This window comes from Quercus lobata, chromosome 2, assembly GCF_001633185.2.
Source record: "Quercus lobata isolate SW786 chromosome 2, ValleyOak3.0 Primary Assembly, whole genome shotgun sequence".
NCBI lineage: Eukaryota > Viridiplantae > Streptophyta > Magnoliopsida > Fagales > Fagaceae > Quercus > Quercus lobata.
The window spans coordinates 81,311,671-81,336,007 of record NC_044905.1 but is presented as its reverse complement, the minus strand read 5'-3'; the positions used below and the strand labels follow the sequence as shown (position 1 = coordinate 81,336,007).

At 35.0% G+C, this 24,337-nt stretch overlaps 2 protein-coding genes and 2 pseudogenes across 5 annotated transcripts; 1 reads left to right on the top strand and 3 right to left on the bottom strand.

Annotated features, from left to right (window-relative positions):
• The first annotated feature begins 812 nt into the window (after positions 1–812).
• LOC115976844 (probable serine/threonine-protein kinase PIX7) lies at positions 813–9,416 on the top strand. Of its 3 annotated transcripts, XM_031098352.1 has the most exons (8): positions 813–1,812; positions 3,520–3,857; positions 3,986–4,121; positions 5,516–5,652; positions 5,766–5,889; positions 6,524–7,302; positions 8,131–8,260; positions 9,349–9,416. In XM_031098352.1, exons 1-6 carry the CDS (start codon positions 1,629–1,631, stop codon positions 7,042–7,044), a joined length of 1,440 nt encoding a protein of 479 aa, XP_030954212.1. In that variant the 5' UTR covers positions 813–1,628; the 3' UTR covers positions 7,045–7,302; positions 8,131–8,260; positions 9,349–9,416. The 3 variants fall into 3 exon arrangements, with proteins under 3 accessions (XP_030954212.1, XP_030954213.1, XP_030954211.1); XM_031098353.1 differs by lacking the exon at positions 9,349–9,416 and having other exon boundaries at positions 8,176–8,390; XM_031098351.1 differs by lacking the exon at positions 9,349–9,416 and having other exon boundaries at positions 8,131–8,390.
• On the bottom strand, positions 8,492–14,049 carry LOC115972212 (annotated as a pseudogene). Its single transcript, XR_004087450.1, has 2 exons — positions 13,975–14,049; positions 8,492–11,459 (listed from the first exon to the last, which is right to left on the bottom strand). The product of XR_004087450.1 is annotated as an MDIS1-interacting receptor like kinase 2-like (transcript).
• Positions 14,050–14,135: 86 nt separating this feature from the next.
• On the bottom strand, positions 14,136–16,490 carry LOC115972205 (annotated as a pseudogene).
• A 1,480-nt stretch (positions 16,491–17,970) lies between these two features.
• Positions 17,971–24,337, bottom strand: LOC115976840 (probable leucine-rich repeat receptor-like protein kinase At1g35710). Its single transcript, XM_031098350.1, has 3 exons — positions 23,905–24,337; positions 18,752–20,424; positions 17,971–18,458 (listed from the first exon to the last, which is right to left on the bottom strand). The coding sequence occupies exons 1-3, from the start codon at positions 24,234–24,236 to the stop codon at positions 18,058–18,060; spliced, it is 2,406 nt and encodes an 801-aa protein (XP_030954210.1). The 5' UTR covers positions 24,237–24,337; the 3' UTR covers positions 17,971–18,057.

Here is a 24,337-nt window from a genome sequence, read left to right as displayed (position 1 = left end):
AAAGTCAAAGTATAATTGTAATTCAAATTAATTTTTAATTTTAGCATAATTTTGCTCCAAGTGTTCATTTTAATTTTAGTGCTAAATGACATATTTCATAATCCATAGTGCTTGACACGAAAACTAAAACAACTAATTTATTTACCTAGGTGAGATCATTTCATCATTGATATTGTTGAATGTTTCCGTACATAAACTCGACTTACAATTTAATTAAATTTATAATGAAACTTACTATTCATATGTAGCACATTGCACCTTTTTTAAGGGAAAAATAAAAGTTGAAATATACACCCCCTCCCTTAAAATTTGGCTTAAATTTCATTACTTTTTTTCAAATTTAAAAAGTAACAATTTGTTCTTTAAAATATTTAAAATGTATTGATTTCTTCTTCCATAGTTCTATTAAATTTATTCCTATGCCGCGTCAACTTTTTTATGTGTCACGCTAGCACTCTATACATGTGATAAATATAAATTTTTAATAACAGCCGGCTAGAACTCAAAATTGCAACATTCTTTATCATTATTATTTTTTAAAGATTAAATTGTATTTTTATAAGTAAAAAAAAATCGAATTTAAACTAATTTTGAGAATTCAAGATTATATTTTAATATATTAAAATTAAAATTTTTATACTTTTTAATATTTTCAATAAAGAAATGTTAATGATTCTAAATACTCTATAAATTATTAAAAAAGAATTTATTTTTGGTAAATTGTTTGAACACTGGCCATTGCTGTGTCTCTTGGGAATTGGGTCAGTTCGAGGAGCTGACCAGTAATCAAAGTCCAGCTGCCACTCTCACACACACGGTCACAGTCTTACTGCCTGTAGTTTTACACTTTCTCTTCTGTCTCACTCTCCAACAAACATACTTACCATGTATACCAATGCCACTTCACTCTCTTCCTCTCTCTCTCTCTCTCTCTCTCTCTCTCCTTTTCACGCAAAATGAGCGTTTCTCTATCTCTGTGCTCTTCCATTGCCTTTAAAAGCTTTTGTCTTGCTCTCCCTAGAAACCACAATCACAATGCTTGTTTTTGGTACTGGTAGCTTAGTCTTGCTGCTATTGTAGTATGTCTGTCTGTCCACTGTGGGAGTGAGTGAAGCATATGTGTGTGTGTCTGTTTGGTTTAGCTAAAATTTCGGAGTAAAAAAAGTACTACATTGTTTTGGTCTAAGCTGTTCAGCTTTTGTTTGTTCGATTTTTAAGGTTCTTAACAGCACTAAATTTTGAAACTTTCATCTCTGTTATAGCTACTGATTACTCAAGGTGATGCTTTTTTTTTCAGTTTGCATGTACATTTTTGTGATCTGGGTGTTGCCCATATGGAGCATTCAAGCATATTCCAAAACCCATTTGGGGTTGAGTGATTTTGGGTTTATATGATCAAGGGTTGGGTATGCACTAATGGGTGTTTTTGAATTTTGATTATTTAATCGGTTTTTGTGTTTCTGGGTTGTTTTATTTTTGTTTTGGTGGTTTTTGATTGCTAAGGTTATATGCTGCTGCATTTTGATGTTTTTGGGTTTGGGGAGGTTGTGTTAAAATAGACTGGAATGGTGGTGATTGCTGAAATGGGATGCTTTTGAGATATGAGAGTTAGTTTAGGGATTTGAGAGATGGGGTTAGGTCCTGATGCTTTTAATGTTGGGGCTTGGGATGTGGAAAAATCAAAGGGAAGGAAAAAGAAAGATGAAGAAAATGAGATGACAGGATGTTGGTTTAAGTTTAGGTTCATTGGAAGTTGCATGTCTTCAAAGTCCAAAGTGGATGGCTCTATGAGTGGCACTAGCACTCAATATGGTATACTTTTATTCTACTTTTAAACAAATGTTCTATGTCTACTTCGTTTCCTTAATATGATCAATCTTGTTATATGGTTTTATGTAGTTGTAGATATTGATTGATTCTTTGTGTTAGTCTGTTTATGATCATATTACATTTGTACCTGTTTGGTGCCTGTTGATATTGAAGTGTATGTTATATCTGACTTTGTTCTTTGCTTTGATGTGGATATTACTTACAGCACATTTTGGAATATTGATCTCCATTTTTACTGAATTTATTTCTTTTACATTGTGAATCTATTTTCTTTCTAAGATTTTCCATCAGTGCAGGTTATGGATATTGACTTTAATAAGTACTTAGTTAGTTCTGTCCATTAATAACGTTAGTCCGTTAATACTGTTAATTGACTACCGGTAATATAGTTGGTTCATAATTATTAGATTGCTCCTTTCTAGGAAATTACAAAATATGACCATGTGGCAATCTTCTCATTTATTTTTTTGGTCTCCCTGAGATATGATTTGTTGCCGGTTGTTAGTTTGTTGTTTCTTAATCAGAAAGGGTTAGGAACTTGCGAAGATGCAATACCTGCCAATAAGCTCTTGCTCAAATGGCACTTCCTCCTCCCACGTGGAGGCTGAGATTGTAGGTTTAGAACCCATTGAGTACGTGTGTAACTTGCCAATAATAATAAGACAAATTCAAATCACAGGGAGTTGTCCCTGTTTATAAATTTTATTGCAAAGTTGCAATCCCTTTTAGAAGGGAATAATTGGACATAATATAATGGCTTCCAGAAATGTTTGATAGGATCAATTAATGCAGTATAAGTTCCTTATATATAGGTCATTGGCTAACACTGCTGTGAAACATATTTCTAGATGCCCGAGCTTGCAATAGTATCCTGGCATGGTTAACCATGATTTCACGCTATAATCTTAGTTTAGGTTCAACTTCCACGTTATGGTGGTGGATGCTCCCTAGAAATACACACACACTGCAGCATGCTTGTTTTGAATATGCTTTATGGAAACTCTCTCTTGTTAAATTTTTGTCGAATGATTTTCAAGAGTTATTATGAGTAGTGAAGTAGAAGAGTGATGCCCTTGTAATGAATTGTAGATCGTGTTGATGAAGCATTAATTTATTTACATAATTAGACATTGAAGAAAGTAATGACTTTTTAACCAAACACGTATATCGTTCTTATGTATCCCCATATCAATGTGTACACGTTTCTAGTGTTGGCAAGTGCTCAACATGCTTCCGTGAAATTTAAAACTTTTAATGAATTATGTTATACACTCTTATGTATTGGCAGACCCATGTGGACTTTTTGAACCTAATATTTTTCATCATGTTACTAGTCATGCTTTGGAGCATTGTTTAGACTATAAATTGTTTCGTATTTCATCAGGTTACTAGTCATGCTAAATCACAGTTTCAGTTATTCTTTGGAGCTTCCTTTAGGCTTCAAGGATTTCTTATATCACAGCACAACATTGGTGCTTTACCTTAAATTCAATACATGTTCTATTTACAGTAACAAACTACCTATGTGTATGCATCTACATGCATTTAGAGGCTTGTCTGCTTGTACATGTATATTGTACGTCTTCCAGTCTATCTGAGCTCAGGATTAGCAGATTCTTTTATTTATAGCTTAGCTGGTTATGGTTGAATTAGATCCAAATGATTGTGTCATTTCTGTTTGTGAATCAGCGGAGAGTAAATCTACAAATGATACCAGCCAAGACCAGCCAGTTGCTCCTGTTGTGTCATCCTCGACAACTAGCATAGCAGAAAGTACTCCATCAACTCCCAACTTGGTTGAGGAATTGAAAGTTGCTTCACAACTTCGAAAATTCAGTTTTAATGAGCTTAAGTCATCAACGAGGAGTTTTAGACCTGAGAGTCTTCTTGGGGAGGGTGGGTTTGGTTGCGTATTCAAGGGTTGGATCAATGAGAATGGAACTGCTCCGGTGAAACCTGGAACAGGGGTTGCAGTTGCAGTAAAGACCCTCAACCATGATGGACTACAAGGTCATAAAGAATGGCTGGTAAGAGAATTCATTATCAACTTTTTTATTTCTTTTCTTTGCACTAATATCAGGTTGGAGATTTGGGTAGCTTGTTACCTTCACTTCTATGACTTAAAAGGTAATTTTGTTTCTTTTCCATATGGCAGGCTGAAGTTAATTATCTCGGTGACCTTCTCCACCCTAATTTGGTTAAATTAATTGGTTATTGCATTGAGGATGATCAGAGGCTACTTGTCTATGAGTTTATGCCTCGAGGAAGCTTGGAGAATCACCTTTTTCGAAGTATGAATTTGCACTCACTTTTCTCAAATTTCCTCTCCATCTTGCATGTGTTTAATATTGGGTTAGCCGTGAATCCTCAACAAATTATTCGGTGTTGGCTATGAAAGAGATATCCATGAATTTTATTCTATCATTTAAAATTGGCTAATTATTTAATGCTGCTCTCCTTAAAATAGGATATTTACTCTCCACTTATGTTCTTTCGGATCTTGTAATAACCTGATTTATTTATTTATTTATTTTTAACTTTTCCTTTTTCCCTTTTCATTGCTCCCTATTAAGTGGCCCTGGAGAGTTAATGTTGTTCAATGCTATCTCAACCCTTTTAATTTTTCCCAATTATCTTTTTTTGCTATAGGGTTTCCTTATAAAACTGGTTCTAATTATATTCATAAATAATATAAGTTGAAGAAAAGAAAATATTAGCTAAAGCTTCAGGTTTTACTGGCTTTTTGTGGGAAGAAAAAATTATTACAGATTTAAGTGCGTATGAAAGGCAATGAAGATTTGACGTATGCAATTTTAAGCCATAAACTACACACACGTACACACACAGAAATGTAATTTTAAGGCATATATTTGGTTTATGTGTGTGTCTGAGTTCTTTCTCTGAGAAATCCCTGGGATAGATTATTGTTGTTAAATTACCAATTATCCCAAAAGTTTAAGCTATTGAGATATGATAAATTTAATCATTTAACCACATATTTCAAACACCCCCCTCACGTGTGGGCTCTTTTTGGTCTTCAATGGGTTATGCCGCATGGTGTCTCTGATTTATTTTCGAGTTGGCAAGGTTCCTTCGGTGGGCATTGGAGCATTGATTTATGGAGGGCTGTCCCCTATTGTGTCCTATGGTGTATTTGGCGAGAGCGGAACTCAAGATGTTTTGAAGGGAAGGAGGGGTCTTCTTCAGATCTTAAATCTCTTCTTCTTCATACCTTGCTAGAGTGGAGTTCTTCCTTTAATCTTTTCCCTTGTTCTAATTTTTTAGAAATGCTTGATCTTTGTAATTTATGTGTTTGATGTACTGTTTTCCATGTTCACCCCCACTGTACCTGGGCTTCTTTTTAATACATTTCTGTTATTTATCAAAAAAAAAAAAAAAAATCATTTAACCACATATTTCTAACAATTGTTACCATTGATTTGTCTTCAAGGGTTCAACAAATGAACACTGATAAAAAAAGTACTCAACAAGTGACCATTTGGAAACAATACTATATTTTCTGTGCATTGTATTAGATTGCATTTCTTATGTAATGGCATGAAAAATTCTTTAGACCACCTAATTATTACGACTGAGTGGATAATGTCTTTTAGTACCAAATGAAAATGTTCTAGGAGGCAATTTAATTTGCTGTCTATGGTAATAATTATGTTACATGGAGCAGGGTCCCTGCCTCTTCCTTGGTCCATCAGAATGAAAGTTGCCCTTGGTGCTGCAAAGGGCCTTGCCTTTCTTCATGAGGAAGCTGAAAAGCCAGTTATATATCGAGATTTTAAAACATCTAATATCCTGTTGGATGCGGTGTGTAATTATTTTATTTTCTTTCCTTATTTAAGAAGTTCCATTTGTGATTCAAATTATGTGAACAACATCTATATTTGTCTTTGCTCATTGGGAAGAACTTTCTATTCCAGGATTACAATGCAAAACTTTCTGATTTTGGACTTGCCAAAGATGGTCCAGAAGATGGGAAAACTCATGTATCTACCCGAGTGATGGGAACTTATGGTTATGCTGCCCCGGAGTATGTGATGACAGGTTAGTGTGGTTGGACTGTTTGTATCATCATTCTGCATTATGTTTTATAGGTTTGTGTGTGTGTGTGTGTGTTTGTGTCTAATATAATTCAATGCTGCTATCAAATTAGCACTCCTTGATCCTGGTTTATTTTTTTAGCACTATCTGTTACTTCATAAAAATTGTTGTGTTTTCCTTGCACATATCTTCTTTTCGCACCATGTATGTTACCTTTACAAATACCAAAGCTGAAACTAAACCATGGCTCCAGCTTGCAACTGACATGGTCACCATCACTGATACCACTACCATCCTCACCTCTTTGATGTTGCTAGTTGCAACACCTTCATTGCTAAACTTATGCTATTGTGACCTCATCCCTCTTTATTTTCAGCTAACCTTCAAGTTGTTTCACGTGACTTCCTCTTCCACTAGTTGCACCTATAACCTTTGCTGGGGCAAATGGATGACATAGAGGATAGAAAGTATGTGAAGTATAGAAAGATTTGGTTCTCTTAAAAAAGAAAAAGTGAAACAATAAAATTTTTGCTAGCTAATGCTCAGTTGAGTGATCAACGTCTTTAATTTAACCTAAATAAGAGTTTAAGTGAGTTATCTGAATCATCTGTGGCTAATACTATCTATTGTCTGTCAGGACATCTTACATCGAAGAGCGATGTCTATAGCTTTGGGGTTGTTTTGCTTGAAATGGTGACTGGCCGAAGATCCATGGACAAAACCCGACCAAATGGGGAGCATAACTTGGTGGAATGGGCAAGGCCACATCTTGGAGAGAGGCGAAGGTTCTATCGACTTCTAGATCCTCGGCTCGAAGGCCGCTTCTCAGTCAAAGGTTCTCAAAAAGCGCTTCAGTTGGCTGCCCACTGCCTTAGTCCTGACCCTAAAGCCAGACCTCTGATGAGTGAAGTTGTTGAAGCACTAAAGCCTTTGCCCAACCTCAAGGACATGGCCTGCTCTTCATCATTCTTTCAGGCTATGCAAGCAGAGCGTTTGGGGTCCTACCCAAATGCTAGAAACTGCAGTAGAATCCAGACAGGGTTTTCTAGGAATGGACAACCAACAAGGAGCCTCTCCATACCAAATGGTCCGCATGCGTCTCCATATCACCATCACCATCTTCACCGCTCCCCAAAACCAAGTGTTTCAAAGCCATAACATTGAGAACCATATTATCTCTTCTGTACCCATTTTGTCTCCTTTTCTTTTTATGTCATCTTTTAAGGGATGTAGGAATCTTTCCCAACAGAAGAAAAAAAAAAATCTGGGGGTTGTTTTGAAAATCAATGTCGATGTTTTCTTTATGAGAGATGACAGTGTGGCTTGCTCTCTATGTTTTGGAGATTGGAGTTTTGTCTTTTTGATATGTAACTGGTGAAGTTGCCCTGGAGAGAATCATGAAGCTGCACTTATATGGTTTGTAATTGGTTTTGAGCATTATAGTTAATCCAAAATATTTCCCAGCCTTTCCTTTTTAGTATACATGCACAATAACTTATTGCTTATTGAATGTGAATTTGTTGCATATTCAAACTCTGAGACTGGTGGTGGGTAATTCTCTTTCTTAAGCACCCTTTTTTATTTTTTATTTTTATTTTATTTTTATTTTTTATGTAAAGAATATAGTTTGGGGTTTATATACAATTTTTTGGTAAATTAAGCTGTTTTTTTAAAATTTAATCTGCAAGCCTTCTAGTGCGGCTGGTTTTCCATGGTAAATTGATTTGTTACAGGTTTGAACAGATTTGCTAGTCATATTGAAAAGCATTTCTTTTCAGACCAGGAAGAATAAATGATTGTCATTTTCAATGAACAGCTGCATTAAGGACTGCTGTTTTTAATGATCTGTAGTGACTATCTGTTGTTTATAGTAGACGTAAACAATGAAACATTTTGGACAAACCAGGTGGTATAGAAAGATAGTTCTTTCATTTACAAATGAGGCACTTAATGAGTGGCAGTCCTGTTATCCCCTCAATGATCTCTATACCATAATGAGAAAATCTCTTACTTTTTATAGGAGAGGGATTGAAGGCAATAAATGGTGTGGAACATGCATTATTATATACTCTGCATCACAATTGCACCCATCTATTGTTTGGCCAAGGCATGATGTAAGAGAATTATTTGATATTTTAGGACTAATACTTTTATCCTCTTACATGAATTATGGGCATACCATGAAATTTACATGTGTGATCTGTTGTTATATGAAACTTACATGTGAGATCTTTTATGTGATAGGAGGGAGTATTAATCCAAGTTACTGTGTTCTGTTGAATTTTGAAGTGGAGATTTTCTATCCAACTTTGGCAGACTACTTGCTCTTGATTCATCACATCAGAACAGCAGATGCTTTTATATGATGCTTCAGGTGAACTATTCAACTATTCTTTAGATTTTGCCTTCTTGTTTCAATGCAATTTTTTTTTTTTGTGAAATTCCTTGTAGCTTCAAATATGTAATAATATGATATTCTCCCATCATAAGTCCTTGATGACACATCTACACCCCCTTTTTAATTAATTTATTTTTTTGTGCATAAATTGAATGTTCTCATCATTGCTTTTGAGAAGAAATGCATAACTGAGGAATGAGATTTCATAAATTAGTTATTGGAGGAGTGTGGTTGTGGTTGGTGGAAAGTAAGGAGATAAACCAAGTTCAACCCTTCGTTGCAATCAGTGCATATGATGGGTATAAATGTATAATATTCCTTGAAAATTAGTGGGATGTCAACCTTCCAAGTTGTAGTTTTAGATGAAAGTTATAAGCTACATACAAATTAATTCTAAGTGGAAGATCAAGCTACACTGAATCCCTTTATATTTAATTATTTGCTCATATAATTTTTAGTGACTACAAAAACTACCAACTTATGAACTTCATCCTATGGGCTAAGTGGGATGCGTTCAATTTGCAAAACTTGGGAAAGGAGTGATTTTACATCGATCTAGACACTATATCCATCATCCATTAGGTCTTTCTAAATTCAAATATATTCTTTCTGCCAAAGTTGTGATATTGAAATTTCACGGAAAGGTTTCACCAATGTTGCTTTGTGAGAAAGAAATTCCTGAGACACGCTTTCCATGGTTGGTCGGGACTTTGGGTTGGAATGTAAGCATGCAAATGCTATTGTTGCAACAAGGGCAATATCTTGCACATCCCGTTTATCTGTTGGAGGTGAGAGGCGTGGATCCAAGACATCCTTTAGCATTACATCTTGATTGGATGAAGATGGTGATAATGACGAGAGGAGCTCTCCTGGATGCATTCCTATTATTGTTTCTAGTGCCACTACCCCAAAGCGATAGGCATTACTTTTTTCTGTCATGACCATAGTATAGGCAAATTCTGCAAAAAAAAAGGGAAAAAAAAAAAAAAAAACGCCCTTAGTACATATTTGTTTTATATTTTCTTATTAGCATGTTATTCAAGTCTAAACGATAAAAGTGCCAGGAAGAAGTATGAAATATTAAAGTGATGAAGAGGTAGAAGAAGGCTTGAAGTGTTCACCTGGAGCAACATATCCATATGTGCCTGCAAGTATAGTTTCATGGGACGAATTGGGATTCAGAGGTCTTGCTGTACCAAAGTCAGAGACAAATGCCTCAAATTCCAAATTCAATAGGATGTTGCTGCTTGATATATCCCGGTGAACAATTGTTGGGTTGAAATTGTGATGCAAGTAAGATAAAGAATGTGCCACACTCTTAACAATGTTCACTCTCTTTGTCCAGTTCAACTCAACAGCTTCATCATCATTGCTTAGGACACAATATAAGCTTCCCCTTTCCATGTATTCATAAACCAAATACATACATTGCTTGTGTAAAAAAAATCCATGAAGCTTCAAAATGTTTCGATGGCTTATTTCTGATAATACTTTTACCTCAGTTTCAAAACTCTTGATGAGAGCTGCCTCCTTTGCTTCTAGTTGATGAAGTTTCTTCAAGGCAAAAATATTTCCACTGGGCAACTGTGCTTTGTAAACACTGCCATAACCTCCAGTTCCAATACAATATTTGATGTTGATGTCCTCGGTTGCTTTAATGATATCTTCATATGCAATTCTTCCATCATAATTCCATATTGAGAGTAAATCTCCATTATTGTTTACAGTTCTCTCGGATTCAACATTGTTATTTGTAGATAGAAATATATATAGATATCCAAAAATAGAAAGGTAGAATAATAGATATAGAATGACAGTGGAGAAGTGAAACCTATCCCTCTCTGGTTCTTCTTTCGAATCTGTGGTTGTAGATGTCAAGCAAGAAGGCATACCCTTGAATTCACTGCATAAACCCTTGTTGCCAATGATTGCTTGTGGTGGGTATCTATCTTTAAACTTGCACGTAATCTTACCCTCCAAATTATTATATGACAAGTCAATGGATGATATCTGGGTCATGGAGTTAAGGAAATCAGGTATGGTACCAGAGAGACTATTATGGGAGAGATTCAAGAATTCCAGGCTTGTCAATTCTCCCAGATGGTGAGCTATCTTTCCACTGATGACATTATGACTAATGTCAATATAAAGTAGTGAAAGGCTCCCAACCTGGGCTGGAATGCTTCCATTCAGACTATTGTTGTTCAATGACAAATGCTTTAGATTGTTGCAATTCCCAATATAAGTTGGGATATGGACACAAGCTTGTTATGGGAGAGGTCTAAATGTAGAAGATTGGAAAGCAAGTCTATTTTAGGAGGTATGCGGCCAGAAAGTGGGTTAGAGCACAGATTTAAGTACTCCAATTGGGTTAATTTGGTAAGTTCAATTGGTATGACACCAGACATCTTGTTATTAGACAAGTCCAGCGAACTCAAATGTTCTACATTCCTAATTTCCTGGTCTATGAACCTTCTATGAAATTTGAATGAAAGGACAAATAATTCAATCTGGTTAAATGATTAAGGGATGAGGGAATTGAACCATTAAGGTAATTAGAACTAAGATCCAGGTGAACTAGCTTTTTCAAATTTCCTACATCTGAAGGGATGGAACTGTTGATTTGGTTCAAACTGAGGCATAGAGATGTCAAGTTGGTCAAATGAACAAGGGATGAAGAGATTGGACCTATGAGCACGTTACCACTTAAGTTTATGGTAACCAGATTCTTCAGATTCCCCAGTTGCATGGGGATGGGACCCTTAAAATGGTTATTTGAAAGATCCAGCTCTACTAATTGGGTGAGATTTGCTAGCCAAGTAGTTAGCTCACCTGTCATATTATTTGAGGACAGGTTGAAGTACATGAGCTTTGAAAGAACACCAAAATGAGCAGTGATGCTTCCTTGGAGTCCGTTCCCACTAAGATCAAGCCGAACAAGGTTTGGGAAGGAAGAGAAGTTGAGTTTCACAAATTTGTCACCCACCATGAAGTTACGAGGTGGTTTAATCTCTGTCACACTTCCAGCTTTGTTACAAGCTATACCAGGCCACTTACAATGACTTGAGGTATTGTTTCTATTGGAACTCCACCAGCGCCACCAACCACTCTCCATCAGAGCCTCTGCTTCATGTTCAAGCAATGATGATGAGTCGCTCTCACTAGCAATATTGCACTATCTATAGTTGAAGAAAAGGAAAGAATGAAAATAACACATGCTACTATTGGTTTAGAGATCAATAGGAATGGTGCCATGATTAGGTATAACTAATGAATTAATCTGCAGCTGGTTAATTGCTAGGCTGATTTTGCCAGAGGACTTAAAAAGGAATCTAGGGAAAGTGATAGGCAGGGTACATTAGTTACTGGTCTTATGTTCTGTATAGAAAATATTTTGGTTCCTACATTCTACTTTGTAATTCCATGTCCTATCTTTTATCTGTCAAGAAAATTTGGTTATGCACGACTTGTAAGCGGAACCATCCATGCAAATTCATTGAGGGGCTAAATCATTGAGTCCCCAGCTTCAAAAGGGCTGTAAACGAGCCGAGTTTTGTCGAGTAGTGCATGTTCAAGCTTGGTTTGTTAGGAAAAATCAAAAGCTCGAGCTTGGCTTGAGCTTGTGACAAGCTTAAAAAAAGTGTTTGAGCTTGAGTTTGTGGGAAAGCCAAAAAGTTTGAGCTTGGCTTGGCTTGACTAATTAGTCAGTCAAACTCAAGCTTGATATCATGCTCAAACTTGAGCTCAGGTCAAGTTTTTGAGTTTGAGATCTAAAAAAATTACATTATTAAATACTTAAATCTCTAAAATTAAGAAAAAAGAAAAATAAAATAGTATACTTATTTTATCATGCATCTAGTCTTACTTATGATTAGCTACTATTCAAATTAATAATTTACATAATTAAATTCATTTATTCATCATTCATTGTCTACAGCTTTAGCAATTTTTTAAAATACAATTTTTACATTCACATTAGATGGTGAAGGATTAGAAAAATACATGTTTGTAGCTATTATGAATGAGAAAATACTAACATGTTCCATAACTTTAGATGATTGATAGGGAAGGATCACATGTGACCTACTTAATTATTTATTTATTTTTAAATGTAACTATAGTCTAAAGTGGTTCTTGATCAGTTTAAAGGGAAGGAAAAAATTAAGGTAATATAAGTAGTGGTCTCATGTTGGCCATGTCATTATTAAGATATGTATAATGAGTATATTTAGTTAACACATATAAACTTATAAATGAGTCTATACTTGAATTGTTGTGTATCAAGCTTAAGAGCTAATGAGCTTATTCGTGAACAAATTTTTTTGCTTGAGCTTGGCTTGTTTATTAAACGAGCCTAAAACTAAGGCTTAAGCTTGACTTATTTATAAATAAACAAACCTGAACAAGCTTTTTATCGAGCCGAGCCTGAATAGTTCATGATCGGCTTGGTTCATTTATAGCCTTACTAGTTTGGGTTATTAGCTCTTGACTATGAAAAATTGTGTCATTAATCTTAACCATAAATCAAGTATTGCATGATTGGACCTATCATTGTTTGTCATAGCGATACGACTAGCATAGCAAAGACTGAACCGTGTCAAAGAATGCATTAATACTCTTTATTTGTTAGTGTCACTGCTTAAGACTAACAAATGTAAAATATCTCTTTTGATTTTTTATTTTCAATTACAATATACTTGTTCTAATGTCAGGAAGTCATTTTGTTAGGTTTAAACTTAGGATTTCAGGCTTTTGATCTTGGCCCAAGAAGACTTTAGAAGAGTCAAGGTCTTTTGTATTCATTTCTATCTTATTAATTATTTGCTTATTAAATTTGCCTTTACTAATATGGATTCTATAACGAGGAAAACACAGTACCAGTCTTTCTTGCGGTAATGCATATGGATAAGCCTTTGCAATCTCCACAATGCCTATTAGGATGATAGTTGTGTGGTATTAGAAAAGTGGTAAGGATTTATATTTTATGATGCAAAATACAGGCTACAAATCATAAATAAAAGTAAATAAACCTGACAGAAATTACATGATTCATATATCATTGTATTGTCGTACACATTTTCATTCACATAAATTCATTAAACAATATGATACTCAACCTAATGCAAGTGCTTCATGATGGAGTTTCACTCTCCAATCATATAAATATAGGTTTTCTGGTTCTTCAACTGCCACAGTGAAACTGCATGTAATGGGTTGGGTATTGGTTTCTTATGAGAAAGAAATTCTTGGGACACACATTTCATTGTAGGCTGCGACTTTGGTGTGGTGCCTAAGCATGCCAATGCTATAGTTACAACAATAAAAATATCCTGTTCAACTAGTTGATTCGGAGGTGGCAAGCGTTGGTCTAATATTTCATTCAACATAAAATTTTGAGAAGATGGTGAAGATAATAAAGTCAAGAGATCTCCTGGATGTCTTCCCATTATTATTTCTTGTGCTACTACTCCAAAGCTATAGACGTCACATTTTCAGCCACCAACATGGTATACACTAGTTCTATATAGAAAAAAGAAAAGAAAAGAAAAGAAAAACAACGAAATCTATTAAAACAAATGTAATATCTTTCTCCTTTATTTTCTTTTTGAATTTTTATTTTTATATATTGTCTTGTTGAAGAGATTGGTCAAATGTTTTCATTACATAAAAATTCCATAGAAAGTGATTACTTGATACCCTGCATGATTCAATTCAGGTAACAAACAATAAGGTAAACTAGCGTGATCATTTGGAAGGCCCCACATGACTAACCTTTTAAACATAATAGGCAAAAAGGGGAAAACATATATGTATAGTACGAAAACAATAATTCACTTGGTGCAATATAACCCTAGGTCCCAACAACTAGGGTATTAGGATCAAGAAGTCCAGCTGTTCTAAAATCAGAGACAAAAGCCTCCAACTTAATGTTCAATAGAATATTATTGTTGGTTATATCTCAATGAACAATTACTGGGATGCATTCATGATGCATGTATGATATGTCATGTGCTATGCCTTTGATGATGTTCAATCTTTTTGTCCAATCCAATTCCATAGCCTTTGTATCGTTTCATAAGACATAAAATAGGCTTCCCCTTTCCATGTACTCATAGACCAAAAACATGCATTGTTTATGCAAACAATAGCCATGAAGTTTCACAATGTTTCAATGTTGGATTTTTGTTAACATTTTGACCTTGTTCTTGAAACTTTTGTCAAAAGTTGGGTCCTCGGCCTCTAGGCGACGAAGCTTTTTCATGCAACCACTTTGCCGCTAGGTAATTGTGCTTTTTAAACACTATCATAACCTTTTGCTCCAATACAATATCTAATGTCAAAGTTCTTTGTGACTCTCATGATGTCTTCATATGCAATTTTCCTATCATAAGTCCATATCGAGAACAAGTTCCCATTTTTTGTTACCCTTGACTCAGATTATGTTTTCAAAACTCGATTTCCAGAGTGGAAAAAATATCCAAGAAGTAAAATCACAATGAAAATAGTAAGGGGAACCAAAATTTTTATTTGGCACATGGTTTGGGAAGATGGAAGGCAAGGTGGGACACCTTTGATGTTACCACATAAATCCTTGTTGCCAATGAATGTGTCGAAACTATAATTTTGGAAATTATGCAACCTTTCAAGGAATTTTATGACAAGTTCAAATTTATGTTAACAAGATAAGGGGGAATGTTGCCTGTGAGATTATTGTAGCTGAGGTCAATCAAATGTAGCAAATAAAGGTCTCTAATTTGAGAGGGAATGGTTCCAATTAAGTAGTTGTGGCTTAAAGACAACATGCCCAACGAAGAGCAATTAGCTATATCTACTGGGATGGAACCACTGATTTGATTCCAACTAAGGTTCAAAGTTTCCATGTTAGTTAAATGACCTATTTTTGGAGGAATGGTACCATTGATTTGGTTTGAATCAAGAGACAATGCAACCAAATTGTTTAAATGACTTGAGACAAAGGGATTGTACCACTAAGCTTGTTATTGGTGAGGTATAGGTAACTCAAATTTTTCAATGTTGCCTATTTCTGGCAGAATGGAACCATTAATTTGGTTTGAATCTAGATACAAAGAGACCAATTTGGATTGGAACAGTGAGCTTGTTATCAAAGAGGGACAAGAAACTCAAATTCTTCATGTTGCCTATTTCTGGCAGAATGGAACCATTAATTTGGTTTGAATCAAGCAACAAATAGGCCAAGTTGGTTAGAACGAAAATAACACATACTACTATCGGTTTAGAGATCAATAGGAAGGGTGCCATGATTAGGTATAACTAATGAATTAATCTGCAGCTGGTTAATTGCTAGGCTGATTTTGCCAGAGAACTTAAAAAGGAACCTAGTGAAAGTGATAGGCAGGGTGCATTAGTTACTGGTCTTATGTTCTGTATAGAAAATATTTTGGTTTATACTTTCTAGTTTGTAATTCCATTGTCCTATCTTGTATCTCTCAAGAAAAGTTGGTTATGCACGACTTGTAAGCGGAACCATCCATGCAAATTCATTGAGGGGCTAAATCATCTGGTCCCCAGTTTGGTTTATTAGCTCTTGACTATGAAAAATTGTGTCGTTAGTCTTAACCATAAAGCAAGTATTGCATGGTTGAAGGAACTATCATTGTCATAGTGGCACGACTAGTATAGCAAAGCCTGAACCGTGTCAAAGAATGCATTAATACTCTTTATTTGTTAGTGTCACTGCTCAAGACTAACAAATGTAAAATATCTCTTTTTAATTTTTTATTTTCAATTACAATATACTTGTTCTAATGTCAGCAAGTCATTTTGTTAGGTTTAAACTTAGGACTTCATGCTTTTTGATCTTAGAAAAAATTTTGTCGAGAATGTCAAAAATCATATGACGAAGATTGGTGGAAATACTATGGAATATTTAATTGAAGTTAAATATGGTGACTCCATAAACCACAATTCCAGGATTCGATTGATTTATTTAAAATAACATCATTTTGAGCTAATGTGGTATTTAAGTGGAGGTGGTGATGGAAAAAGGGAACCAGTGGGTATGGAAGAATGGGACTGAAGGTGAAAGTCCGTGGAGTGGAAAGGAAAAAATACTCTCACGAAAAACAACATCTCTAGAAAGAAAAACAGACTTGGAGTCCAAATTATAGAGCTTGTAACCCTTGATTATAAACTTGGATTCCCTGATTGCAAACTCTGAAACCATTATTTGACCGCCACAATTGTTTGAAAGTTCTTGCCACGGCCTCCATTTGAAGAAAACGAGAGGTTAGGAATTTCGTAGCAATAACAAACTCACCCTTTCTATGATCTTTAGGAAGGATGAAAATAGTCTTATTCCTTTTCTGATAGAGATAGGTTACGCCAACTCATAGTCAATTGCTCCATTTTCAGATAAGGAAGATACACGTGTAAAACTAGAAGGAGAGTAGATCAAGAACTGTTTCCCAAGAGCCCCAACAATAAGATTACCACTAGCTCAATGAGTATACTTAATACTACTTTAGGACAAAAAACAAAGACAAACTCTTCGAAGAAGGGACAAAACTTCTACAGCCTAAGTGAAGCAGGGGACCCTACTTTCTTAGTGACTGAGAGACTTTGAGTGGCTCGGTTGAAAAAGATTGAATTGATTATGAAGAATGTCAAAAATCATATGACGAAGATTGGTGGAAATACTATGGAATATTTAATTGAAGTTAAATATGCTGACTCCATAAACCACAATTCCAGGATTCAATTAATTTATTTAATATAACATCATTTTGAGCTGATGTGGTATTTAAGGGTCACCTTATCCACGGTTCTGTTTTAGTAAATGAGTATTTTTCAGTGGTTGGCATTTTTACAACTCAAGTATGCTTGAAGCAATTCATTCATGCGGAAACAAATTCATATTGAACATTTTGGTACTAAAAAATCAAAATGTACTTTTTGTCAATATTTTAACGGACCACTGCATCAAAAATTGTCATTCAATTTTCTAGTTCCTAAACATATCTGTTGTTTAATTTGAGATATTTCTTGCTTTTTTTTAACCCCAAAAAGGAAACTAACATAGTCAAATATACTTTTTTTTTTTTTTATAGGTAAAAATAATTTTATTAAAAAGAGATTATAAGAAAACACAAAATAGCCTAAAGAATTACAATTGAGAAAAGTTATCTATATATGAAGTTTTTGTGAGACTCCATAAAAAAACTACTCTTGAATAGAACTAATGAAGGATTAAACTTTAATGAACCTGGCAAGACAAATGGTTCTCTCAAATAGGGGTGATCCTATTACACCATATCATTTTTCCGCAAACTAGCCCAAATATGGGTTCGCCCTTGACAATGAAAAGCTCTGTTATTGTTTGTAACCGTAAAACTAGTAGCACGACAAAATCATGTATGGGTCCCATCTGATATTAATATGAAAGAAAATATTATGATTTTAATATTTGCTTTATATATATATATATATATATATATATATATATAAAAGCAAATATTATAATTAAAACTTTCAAGGAACTAGAAGAGTCCATGGCCCGCCCTAATAGTTCCTTCATTGATGAGACACCTATATTTCATGATGCAAAATACGGGCCACAAATCATAAAGAAAATAGATAAACCTTACAAAATTACATCATTCTAATGGAATTTTCTTTTCTTACCAAAAAAAAAAAAAAAAAAAAAAAAAAAGAAAAAAGAAAAAGAAAAAGGAAATCATTCATACACAACAAATTCTTTTCTCATAAGTTCATCAAACCATATGGTACACAACCTAACAACATGCACTACGTGATTGAGTTTCACTCTCTCCCATCATATAAGTTTCTTGATTCCTTAACTGCCATAGCGAAATTGCATGCAAGGGGATGGCTAATGGTTTCTTACCTGAAAGACATTCTTGGGACACCCATTTCATCGTAGGTCGGGACTTTGGTTTGGTGCGTAAGCATGCAAAGGCTACAGAAGCAGCAAAGAAAATATCTTGTGCAATTGAACGATTTGGTGGTGGCAAACGTTGATCTAATATTTCGTTTAACATCAAATTTTGAGAAGATAATGTTGATAATGAACTCAAGAGTTCTCCTGGGTGGTTTCCCATTAATATTTCTAGTGCCACCATTCCAAAGCTGTAAACATCACATTTTTCAGTCACCACCATGGTATACGCCAGTTCTGCATAGGAAAATAAATGGAAGCTATTTAAAAATGTAATATATTTATCCAATATATATATTTTAAAATTTTCTACTTGAAAAGGTTGGTCAAAAGTAGTTATTGGATAAAAATTCCATAGTGAAAATGATTGCTTGCACCCTGCATGATTCAATTCATATAAGAAACAATAAGGTAAACGCTTGGTTGGAGGAATTAGGATATAGTTATAAAAATTGCCACATGGCTAACCTTTTAAAATAATAGGTGTTAAAGGGATAGGATATAGTTATTATAATTACACAAAAACTCACCAGGGGCAATATAACCATAGGTCGCAACAACTAAAGTTTGGTTGGAGGAATCAGGATCAAGAAGTCTAGCTGTGCCAAAGTCGGAGACAAAAGCCTCTAGCTTAGAGTTCAATAAAATATTGTTGCTTGATATATCACGATGAATAATTACTGGGTTGCATTCATGATGCATGTAAGATAAGGCATGTGCTATGCTTTTGATAATGTTCATCCTCTTAGGCCAATCTAATTCCAATGCTTCAACATCGTCACTTAGGATACAAAACAAGCTTCCCCTTTCCATGTATTGATAAACCAAAAACATGCATTGTTTATGCAAGCAATAGCCATGAAGTTTCACAATGTTTCGATGCCGAATTTCCGTTAGCATTTGTACCTCATTCTTGAAACTCTTGTCAAAACTTGGGTCCTCAGCCTCTAAGCGATGAAGTTTTTTTAGGACAACAACTTTACCGCTAGGCAATTGTGCTTTGTAGACACTTCCATAACCACCTGTTCCAATGCAATATCTAATGTCAAAGTCATTTGTTGCTTCAATGATATCTTCGTATGCAATTTTTCCATCAAAATTCCATATTGAGAACAAGTCCCCATTTTTTGTTCTACTTGGATTGGATTGTGTTTTCCCTATAACCCAACATCGAGAGTAGAAAAAACACCAAAGAAGTAAAAGCACAATGAAAATTGTGAGGGGAAGTGACATTTTTATTTTGCTCATGATTTGGGAAGATGAAAGGCAAGGAGAGAAACCTTTGAAGTCACCACATAAATCCTTATTGCCGATAAATGCATCGAAACTATGATTTTGGAGATTTTTTGGGATTTGACCCTCCAAAGAATTGTATGACAGGTTAAATTCCAAGTTAACAAGATAAGGGGGAATGTTGCCTGTGAGATTATTGTAGCTGAGGTCAATAAAACGTAAAGAAATAAGGTCACTGAATTGAGAGGGAATGCTTCTATTTAAGTAATTGTGACTTAAAGACAAGTTGGCTAGTGAAGAGCAGTTAGCTAATTCTATGGGGATGGAACCAACAATGTTGTTATTGCTGAGGTTCAAGTATGTAAGATTGGTTAAAAGGCCCAGAGTTGAAGGGATTGATCCTGTGAGTTTGTTAAAACCCAGATCTAATTCCTGAAGATTTTTTAAATATCCCAACTTGTCGGGGATGGAACCAGTGATATTATTGGAAGACAAATACAAATAGTTGAGATTGGTTAAATGGCCCATAGCTGAAGGGATTGATCCAGTGAGTTTGTTATAACTCAGACTTAAATATTGAAGATTTTTTAAATCTCCCAACTTGTCGGGGATGGAACCAGTGATATTATTAGAATCCAATAACAAATAGCTGAGATTGGTTAAAAGGCCCAGAGCTGAAGGAATTGATCCTGTGAGTTTGTTATAACTCAGATCTAAATATTGAAGATTTTTTAAATTTCCCAATTCTTCGGGAATGGGCCCACTAATTATATTTTGGTAAATGAACAAATATTCTAATTGAGTGAGGTTCGTGAGAAAAAGATGGAAGTGACCTGTAAGATTATTACTGGAAAGAGATAGGAAGGTGAGTTTTGAAAGAGTACCTATCTGTCGAGGGATGCTCCCTCGAAGTCCAGTATTCCGAAGACTAAGACGGACTAAATTTGGGAAGGAAGAGAAGTTGAATTTCCTAATAATATTATCTCCCAGATAGATGTCATCCATGAAAGTCCCTATAACGTTTCCACCATCATTGCATTCTATTTCATTCCACTTGCAATGATTTAAGGATGTTTCGTTGGACTGATGAGTCCACCACCCACTCTCCCGCAGAGCCTTCGCCTCTAGTGATGATTCAGATGCTGCCACCGAGGCAGCTGCAATAAACATATTTGTGGAATGCATGAAGACACAAAGGACCCATGATACTACCACAACGGAAATGGAAACTTTGGAAGCCATGTTGAAGTGTATGATTGACGAGTGTAATGGCAAACGGTCGATTTTTATATCCATGGCTCAACACACTTTAGTTAAGTAAGACACGGCCAGAGAGTGAATATATAGTGGGTATCTTAATTTTTTTTTGACTTCCAAAGAATACCAACGTGAATCATATTGAAGTGCAGAAAAGATACTCGAAATCAAACCGCTGGATTCCATGTATTCTTCCCGGAAATATCTTCATTATCATAGTACAACTATATTTCCACATTGTGATGTGATTGAATTAATGTATCTAACGGACTTTCTGAGAAGCTTGCATTTCCTAGTCTTGACTTTGTTATTTTTACCATAGGTCCACACGGTGCTTTAATCTTATAATTGCGACCCGACCAAATACTAATATTGGAATATGGGAAAGGCATGTAAATTTCACGTCAGGGACGAACTCACATGGTATGGGTAAGTGCCTGCATATAATCTAAAACAAAAACAATTTCCACTGAAAGAAGCCTTTTAAGTTATATATTCCTCTATGCATGGGTTGGATTCATGTTAGCCTCCATTTTAGCATTTTTATAGTTATCGGAGATTAAGCCTAGTTAATCTTGGTCATTAATGTTAGGAATTTTTTTAGTATGGGATCATAGCCATTGGCTAGGATATGCACAGACACTTTATTTAAGATTTGTACCTATGTCGTTGTAATGGTATCTTGTTTTCTGTATCATGTTATAATTTTATAAAAATTACTTGTGTCGTCGTATTGTACCCGTACCAGTACCAGTACCTATATCTGTGTCCACACATTCCTAGGCCATAGGTCATTGTCAAGTTTTTATGTATATTTATTTTTATACACTATGGGATAATTAAAAATTAAAATTCGCTTGAGAGTTAAAAATCTGATTAGTGACCTTGTAGATTAATTGGTGCTCTGATATAGCAAAAACTTCAGTTGCTACTTTCAGCTAGAAGTCGTACACAATTTATTACTGGCGACTTGTCAAAGAAGGGGAGCCAACCATGCAAATGCAATGAGGACGAAACTCATCTACCCCCAATCATGGGTTAGCTCTTTTTAACTTCAAGTCAAGATCCTGTTACTATCAAATAAAATTTTCTCTGAAAGATTTTTGGATTAATCATAGTGCCAGCCATCATTTCCCAGATCAAAGCAGCTAATTTTCTATCGCATGGGTCCCTTTGCATAGATTGACTCCAGTCAACACGGGCTTCTGAATTATTATTCAAAAAAAAAAAAAAAAAACACAAAAAGGATTTTAACCAAGGTTTATTACCATAACATTTTGCTCTCTCTCTCTCTCTCTCTCTCTCTCTCTCTCTCTCTCTCTCTCTCTCTCTCTCTCTCTATATATATATATATATATATCATATAAATACATGATAAATCATTCTATCTATTCAAACATGGATCAAAGTAAAACCATCAAAGGGAGCTGGATCTTTTATCGTGTTTTCACAATTTTTTAACCTACTGTTGAAAAACAAAAAGGAATTAGTTGGAAGATGCATGAAATAATTGCACTAAGGTAGGTGTTAATTGGGTGGTTAATTATATAATACTACATGAGTACCATAAATATGTATTCTCACATTTTACATAAATAGGAAAATCTACAATTCACAATCTATGTGTGAGGATGAAATATAACTTTACGGTACTTTTGAAATATTCTATAACTTTTTCAATTTAGTTTTGATACTTTTGATTTAAATAATTAATCCATATATAAAAAGTCAAAAGCTAGTTTTGTGACAAACTAAATATTTTTGTAAGTTGTTCAAAAATTCTCTTTCCTCTACCGCGTCTGTGTGATTTTACTACAAAAAAATGTTTTGCTCTTAATGTTAAATCTAATAGATACGATATTTTTGTAAGTTGTTCAAAAATTCTCTTTCCTCTACCCCGTGTGTGTGATTTTTAGATTTTATCATTAAAGCAGCCACTTTTCTATTGCATGGGTCCTTTTGCATAAACTGAATCCAGTCTGTCATCAGTCAATACAGGCTTCTCAATTATTAATCAAAAGAACCTTTAAAAAAAAGAAAGAAAAGAGGATGGTTAACCGAAGGTTTACCATAACATTTTGCTTTATATATATATATACACATTCAACCACAGATCAAGGTAGAACCACCAAGGGGAGCTGGATTTTTTTACTGGCTGGATTCATGCTAGCCTTCATTCTTGCATTTTTTTTTTTTTTTTTTTTTTTGTGATTATTGGAAATTACGTGCGGAATAAGTTGGTTCTTTCCTATTGAATTTGAACTGTTGTTTTTAATAAGTGGGAAATAATACGAAATTGTTAATTTTTGACTTGAAGTTTATAATAGCTAACCCAGGATTGGAGCAAGGTGTGTTTGATCAATATTGAACTGATTGAGAGAGATATCGAAAATCATATGATCAAGATTGTTGGAAATACTACGAAAGATTTAATTAATGTTATATATGATTGATGGTGACTCCATAAACCATAATTCCAACATTCAATTGATTTATTTAAAACAACATTGTTTTCAACTAATGTGGCATATTTAACGCGTGATCCCTTTCTCCCTTCCATTCCTTATCTTTGACTCTTAAGGATTACACACCTCTCTAATACTGTAATTATTTAGTCAAAATCCTTTTTAATCTAGGTTCTCAAAAAACCATCTCTAATTTCTAAGAATAGGTTCTCATACTGTATTTATACGAAGTGATTGCTAGGAATGGCAACGGGCCGGATTTTTGCATACTTGGACCCGACTCGCGACCCAGACTTGGCCTGATTATTTAACGGATTTTTTTATGGGGTCCAAACCTGTCCCGTCGGGCCCGCGGGCCTCATTTTTTGAAACAAGCTCCAAATTCAACATCAAACCCATGGCCAAACAACCAATCCCAAAAATCCCTTCTTTTCAAATCTCCACAGCCACACCCAAATAAAAAAAAAAAAAAAAAAAAATCCCATTTTTCAATCCTCAAACCCAGGAATAACCAAACCAACAGAGGAGATTTCGGATCAATCAAAAAATAAATATAAAGAAGAAGACAAAAATAGAAATGGAGAGAGAAGAGAGTCTTGGCCCTGAGTTGGAGATTAGAGAGAGAGAGAGCTTGGGGTCTTCGGCCTTGGGTTTTAGATCTAGAGATAGAGGGAAGAGTGCTTAGGTTCAGCCATGGAGGCTCAACTTAGGACTGGCTATTGAATTTCCTGACCTTCTCCCCAAGATAGACCCCGCCCATGGAAATCCCTATGACGCTTCCACCAGCGTTGCATTCTATTTCATCCCAGTTGCAATAATTTAAGGAGGTATAGTTGAAGTGACCACTCCACCACCCACTCTCCCGCAGTGCCTTCGCCTCTAGTTGTAGCGTTGATGATTCAGATGCTGCCACAGAGACAGCTACAGCAAACATATTTGTGGAATGCATGAAGACACAAAGGACCCATGATACTACCAGAACGGAAATGGAAACTTTGGAAGCCATGTTCAAGTGTATGATTGATGAGTGTAATGGCGAACAATCGATTTTTATATCCATGGCTCAACACACTTTAGTAAGTGAGACACAGCCAGAGAGTGAATAGTGGGTATCTTCATTTTTTTTGACTTCCAAAGAATACCAACGTGAATCATATTGAA

Coding starts and splice junctions, on each gene's coding strand:
- LOC115976840 (XM_031098350.1), bottom strand. CDS start 24,236: ATGGATATAAAAATCGATTGTTCGCCATTACACTCATCAATCATACAC. Junction 20,425..23,904: donor TATCTTGGGGAGAAGGTCAG/GAAATTCAATAG, acceptor TAATATTATTAG/GAAATTCAACTTCTCTTCCT. Junction 18,459..18,751: donor CTATGGTTATATTGCCCCTG/GTGAGTTTTTGT, acceptor TTTCCTATGCAG/AACTGGCGTATACCATGGTG.
- LOC115976844 (XM_031098352.1), top strand. CDS start 1,629: ATGGGGTTAGGTCCTGATGCTTTTAATGTTGGGGCTTGGGATGTGGAA. Junction 1,813..3,519: donor TGGCACTAGCACTCAATATG/GTATACTTTTAT, acceptor TTTGTGAATCAG/CGGAGAGTAAATCTACAAAT. Junction 3,858..3,985: donor AAGGTCATAAAGAATGGCTG/GTAAGAGAATTC, acceptor TCCATATGGCAG/GCTGAAGTTAATTATCTCGG.